This window comes from Grampus griseus (genome assembly GCF_964374135.1).
Source record: "Grampus griseus genome assembly, chromosome: 10".
NCBI lineage: Eukaryota > Metazoa > Chordata > Mammalia > Artiodactyla > Delphinidae > Grampus > Grampus griseus.
This window is the reverse complement of record NC_139004.1, coordinates 13,881,297-13,887,417: the sequence shown is the minus strand read 5'-3', so window position 1 is coordinate 13,887,417 and position 6,121 is coordinate 13,881,297. Positions and strand designations below refer to the sequence as shown.

At 45.7% G+C, this 6,121-nt stretch overlaps 1 protein-coding gene across 1 annotated transcript; it reads left to right on the top strand.

The window, feature by feature from the left end:
• Positions 1–3,103: 3,103 nt before the first annotated feature.
• On the top strand, positions 3,104–5,046 carry NHLRC1 (NHL repeat containing E3 ubiquitin protein ligase 1; the record flags this gene model as incomplete). Its single annotated transcript, XM_082663170.1, has 1 exon — positions 3,104–5,046. The coding sequence occupies one exon, from the start codon at positions 3,104–3,106 to the stop codon at positions 4,289–4,291; it is 1,188 nt and encodes a 395-aa protein (XP_082519296.1). The 3' UTR covers positions 4,292–5,046.
• Positions 5,047–6,121: the final 1,075 nt, after the last annotated feature.

Here is a 6,121-nt window from a genome sequence, read left to right as displayed (position 1 = left end):
GTAGTTGTGGCACGTGGGCTTAGTTGCCCTGCGGCATGTGGGATCTTAGTTACCTGACCAGGGATCAAACCCACGTCCCCTGCATTGGAAGGCAGATTCTTTACCACTGGGCCACCAGTGAAGTCCCCAGGGCATTTCTCTTATTAATCAGTGTATATATGCGACGAGGATTGCACTATATAAGGTATTTGAGAAACCTTTCAACATTGACTCTAGAGATAAGCAAGTGCTATTTTCCTAGCAATACTTCCTATAAATACTAGAGAATCATCAAAGGAAAGGTATAACATTGGAGTTTGCTGCCTGTAAGTAGTATCCTTTTAAGTATTCATTAGTTTGTCCATTTAAAAAACATGTATTGACTCCTGCTGTGTACCAGGCATGCGCTAGGTAGGCACTGCGGATATGGTTCCTGCTCTCCTAGAACTTAGTTTCTGTCTTCAGAAAAAGAAAGAAAGGATGAAGATAAAGAGCAATTTTAAGATTGGATAAAAAGAAACTGGACTCTACACTTGGTAAAGTACAAAAAGGACAAGTGAAAAGGGAAGGGACGGTGTGGGTTGGGTTGACAGGAACGCTGGAAGAGAATTTGTGTTTAACTCCATGGAGAGGCAGCAAACAGTGAAGAAAATGATTGCTAACGATGCCCAGCTAGAATGTGGGGATCCTCAGTGTGAAAGACGCAAACCTACTTGTGTTTAGTTCAGAAGCTTTGTGTCACTGAGAAAGCTTTAACTCTGATCAAACGCCACAAAATTACATTTCCATACTTTAAATTTACCAATTAGAGTCTTGACAGCAAATCGTCAGGGTGAATTGTCAGTGTATGTGCCACAATGCTTTCCAGAACCGCTTTGCTAACTACCAAGTGGCAGAGCGATGACTGTGAACATTCTTAAATAAGTCGTATTTATTGCAGATTTGTCTGGTTTACCTCGCTAAACACCGCCAGCCTCTTGGTGCAGTACTACTGGTTGCCGCACGGGGACAGCACAGGATCAAGAAGAAGAAGGCAGGCTACTCACCAAGCAGAGCTCCTCTCTACTGAGAATCACACTCAATGGCAAGACGTCGCTGAGGGGTGGGGTAGAAGCTCCGTCACAGTCAGCAAGGAGTTGGGGGTCTTTGGATTCGTTTTAAAACAATGTTGGAGCAGAGGCAAGTTAGAAGCACCTTCAAGCATCAATGAAATCCGTATGAAAAGCATCTTGAGAAGGTAATTAATCACAGACTTGGTCTAGATCTCTGTTCCCCGCAGTAACCGCCAGCTGCATGTGGTTACTGAATGGAATTAGGATGTGCTGTGGGTTTGAAATACATACTGGACTTTACTTAGTACTAAAAAAAAAAAAAAAAAGTAAAATATCTCTAATAATTTTTACAGTGATTACATGTCATAAGGATATCATTTGGGATATTTTGGATGAAATAAAATACGCAATTAAATTCATTTTATTAGTTTCTTTTTTTCCTTTTTTTCCTTTTTAAAATGTGGCTACTAGAAAATTTAATATTCTATACATGGCTCTCATTATATATCTTTTAGTACTAATTCTAAAAATATTCCATTTTTAGATGGGATTTAGATTTCCTGAATGTTTTTCTTGACTTAAGGATGACTTCAGAAAGTAATTTCTATTTGGAATGAAAATGTATTGTAGTCTGAAATTATAATATTAAGTTGGTTACTGTGTCCCAATACACAGATAATCTTTGAATCTTGTAACACTGCATAAGAAAATGTTCTTTCTTGTCTTACATTAAAGCTTCCTCCAGGGGATTTAATGCGATAAAAATCCCTTGTTTTCTCAGAAGTCTAGCAAATAAGAGGGTGAATGATCACGGTAATTATCTCTAAATGAGGAGAAGTGATCTGATAAGTGGTTTTGCCAAAGACAATGTTCACGTGATCCATTGAGGGGAGACTCCTGAAAATGATTGCTTGTAGTACCACAGCGATTCCTGAGAGAGATTGTGCTATGTCCTGTTTGAGGATCTTTGAACATATGGTAGATTCTCTGTGCTTTCCATATTGATTGAGGTGGAAAGAATTTAACCTGCTGTCATGTGTGGGACTGTCATATCACAGTGATTCTCAAACTTGGCTGCATGTGATAAGCCCCTAGGAAGCTTTAAAAAAATCCCAGCTGCCCAGCCCACACCCTGGACAAATTAATCTTTGGAGGATGAAACCCAGGTATTTACCATGTGCAACCAAGTTTGAAAAGACTGGTATAGTTAAGAGTGTGGGCTCTGCAGTCAAATCCTGGCCACTTCCTAGCCACGTGACCCTGGGTAAGAAACTTAACCTCTACAAACACTATGGTAGAAAATGGGTGATGAAAGTAACACACCTAGTAGGATTGTCATGTGGTTTAAATAAGATAACCTATGGAAACCACTTAAAAGAGGGCAGCCATGGAGTAAGTTTATTATGAACTAATAGCTTTCTTCTTTCATATTAATTTCTCTGGGAGACATTCCCAGCCATAGTCCCCACCTTGACACAAATTCATCTAGTGGATTGCATGTATTTTCCTATAACATTGCTTCATTCATACATAAATTCATTTTACAAGTATTCATGAAGCATCTACTGTACTCCGAGAGTGATAGAAGACCCAAAGGAAGTACGTGCACCTGCCTCACCCCCTTGGATTTTAATTTCCCTTGTACGTCTGTGTTTTCCCAGTCAGATCATAAGCATCGTGAGCTCTGAGACCAGGTTTCATGCCTGGCCAGCCCCAGGCCCCAGCACCCAGCGCTGCCGACGGGAAACTGCAGGGCACTCTGCTGGGTACCAGGGAGCAACCCGCTTGTCCTCAATATGTATGTTTCCTCAAGTGTAAATTGGAGATAGTCCATCCATGACTGTTGTGAAGATTACAGGTCTGACCACGCGCTGTGGATACAGCTTGTCAGTGTCCACTGTCAGACCCTCAGGATGCAGTGCCCACCAGGGGGCAGCAGGTCTCGGCCGAGCGGCCGGCCGCCGTCGACGTCAGGACCAGCGCCCCGCCCCGTGACCGTGACCCCGGGCGGCGCGGGGGCAGCGTACAGCTCCGCAGGCTGCCGGGGCGGCGGGAGTCCTTCAGGCCGCGCGATGGGTGCCGAGGCTTCCGGGAGCGGGCCAGCGCTGCGGGAGCTGGTGCGCGAGGCCGAGACCAGCCTGCTCGAGTGCAAGGTGTGCTTTGAGCGGTTCGGCCACCGCCAGCAGCGGCGCCCACGCAACCTGCCCTGCGGCCACGTGGTCTGCCTGGCCTGCGTGGCCGCCCTGGCGCACCCGCGGACGCTGGCCCTCGAGTGCCCCTTCTGCCGGCGAGCCTGCAGGGGCTGCGACACCAGCGACTGCCTGCCGGTGCTGCACCTCCTGGAGCTCCTGGGCTCCGCGCTGCGCCCGGCCCCAGCGGCCCCGCGCGCCGCCCCCTCCGCCCCCGGGGTCCTCACCTGCCACCACGCCTTCGGAGGCTGGGGGACCCTGGTCAACCCCACTGGGCTGGCGCTGTGTCCTAAGACGGGGCGGGTCGTGGTGGTGCACGACGGCAGGAGGCGTGTCAAGATCTTTGACGCGGGGGGAGGATGTGCGCATCAGTTTGGAGAGAAGGGGGACGCTGCTCAGGACATTAGGTATCCACTTGACGTCACCGTCACAAACGACTGCCATGTGGTTGTCACCGACGCCGGCGACCGCTCCATCAAAGTGTTTGACTTTTTTGGCCAGATTAAGCTTGTCATCGGAGGCCAGTTCTCCTTGCCTTGGGGTGTGGAGACCACCCCTCAGAATGGGGTCATGGTAACTGATGCGGAGGCGGGGTCCCTGCACCTCCTGGAAATCGACTTTCCAGAAGGGGTCCTCCGGAGAACTGAACGGTTGCAAACTCACCTGTGCCATCCCCGGGGGGTGGCGGTGTCCTGGCTCACCGGGGCCATTGCGGTCCTAGAGCACCCCCTGGCTGTGGGGACCGGGGCCTGCAGCACCACGGTGAAGGTGTTCAGCGCAAGTATGCAGCTCATCGGCCAGGTGGATGCCTTTGGGCTGAGCCTCTTTTTCCCCTCCAAAATAACCGCCTCCGCTGTGACCTTTGATCACCAGGGGAACGTGATTGTTGCCGATACTTCTAATCTGGCTGTCCTATGCTTAGGAAAACCTGAGGAGTTTCCAGTACTGAAGCCCATCATCACCCACGGTCTTTCCCATCCTGTGGCACTGACCTTTACCAAGGAAAATTCTCTTCTTGTGCTGGACAGTGCAGCCCATTCTATAAAAGTCTATAAGGTTGACTGGGGGTGATGGTGGGAGTCTTGGGGCCTGGCATCAGACGCCCTGGAGCTGCCACTGCTGAATTGTTGAACCCTGGATAAATTACTTAATCTCATCTGTTCAACAGAGATAATTATACGTGCCTGGTAGACTTACAAAGGTTGGGATAATTATTAAAGGATAATAATTAAATCTACGATTTATGGATTATGTACTCCCTGTGCTAAGAAATTTGCTAATATTAGCTCCTTTAATCCTTACAATTACCCAATTTCTATTATGAATCCCATTTTAGAGATGAGAAAACTGAGACCCAGAGAGCTTAAGTGATTTACCCAAGGTCACATTTACTTACTATGACAGTCACAAATGGAACTCAATTCTGACTCCAAAACCCCTTGCTCTTAAATAAGATAACAGATGTGGAAAAATATATGTGGGTGTATATTGTTGCTATGTGTACTCTATTTACAGGTAGCTATTTAGTTAGATGCACAGAGAAAGGAGACTTTACAGAGTTCAAGAGAAAAAGGATTTTGTGGTGGACATCAGTTTAGTTCAACTTGCAGTTCCTTTGGTGGCTCATTAGATGGAGTTACTGTGGATCCTGAGTTACTTGAATAAGAAAAACTATTGAAATTGCTTATTCAAAAGGTCAACGCGTATCTTAGTACCTGTATCTCCTCCGCTGTAGGTACTCAGGAAATACTACTTGGTTTGTTGAGAAAGCCTTGTGTTGACGTAAGTTCTAAACTCCTGCGGAACGCTCTACCCCTATACTCTGTGTTAGAGGGCTGGATGTTATTTCTGTTCATGTTAATAAAGAGATAAGTCACCACAATCAGTTCATGGCAGAAATGATTTTGCCTGCCTTTTTATGATCAGTGGTAACCTGAAGCACTTTGGTGATGGGGTTTTTCTCTGTCCAGTTTAAATCTGTCCCATGTGTTGCAAACACTGTGTACTCAATAAACAATTCCCTTGATCCTGAGTCAGCATTTAGCCACTGGTAAACAGTTAAATACTTCTTGAATTGAAATATAGCCTTGACCAAGGTAATTCCTGCTTCAACGTTGCAATTGATTAAGTGAATAGGTGGAAATTTCGGGTGAAGTGGCCAGTTCTTTGTAAGTTGTGTGTGTTTAGCTAGTGTAAACATTTCAGAGTTGAGGGCTGTTGGAATAGTACCAAATAACTGACACCTCAGAAGCAGCAGAAAAAATTTTTTCTCAGGGAGAAAATATTGGTTCTGAAAGGTGAGAGTTTGTTTTAGGTAATAGCTGATGCTTTATCAGCAATAGGCTTCTATTTTACAAAGCATTTTAATAGATAGAATGTACATTCTAGGAATAGCCCCCAAATTATGAATAAGATTATAGTTTGTCCTGAAAGAGTGAGCTTGGCTCCCGTGCCAGTCCACAGAAGCCCATTTTGCTTCAATGCGCCCATCATGCAGTGCTAATAAGATTTCAGGTACCCTGGACTGATCACCATTTGTAAACGCATTCCAGATAGGGATTCTGGGAACAGCCCCAAGCCCTCACGCTCACCCAACCCTTAGAAATCGCCTTTGGGTCTGTGACATCACAGGTATTCTGGGTTGCGTAACAAGAAAAGTTGTCTCAGGCGGAGATACGGGTTCAGACTTGGTCATTTGTGAGTAGGGCAACCGTGGATTGACCTTAAAAACATTTTCCTCGGGAACAATGACATTTTATTATTATTTTTTATTTATTTATTTTAAATCTTTTATTTTTTATAAATTTATTTTATTTATTTGTTTGGGTGCGTTGGGTCTTCGTTTCTGTGCAAGGGCTTTCTCTGGTTGCGGCGAGCAGGAACCACTCTTCATCGCGGTGC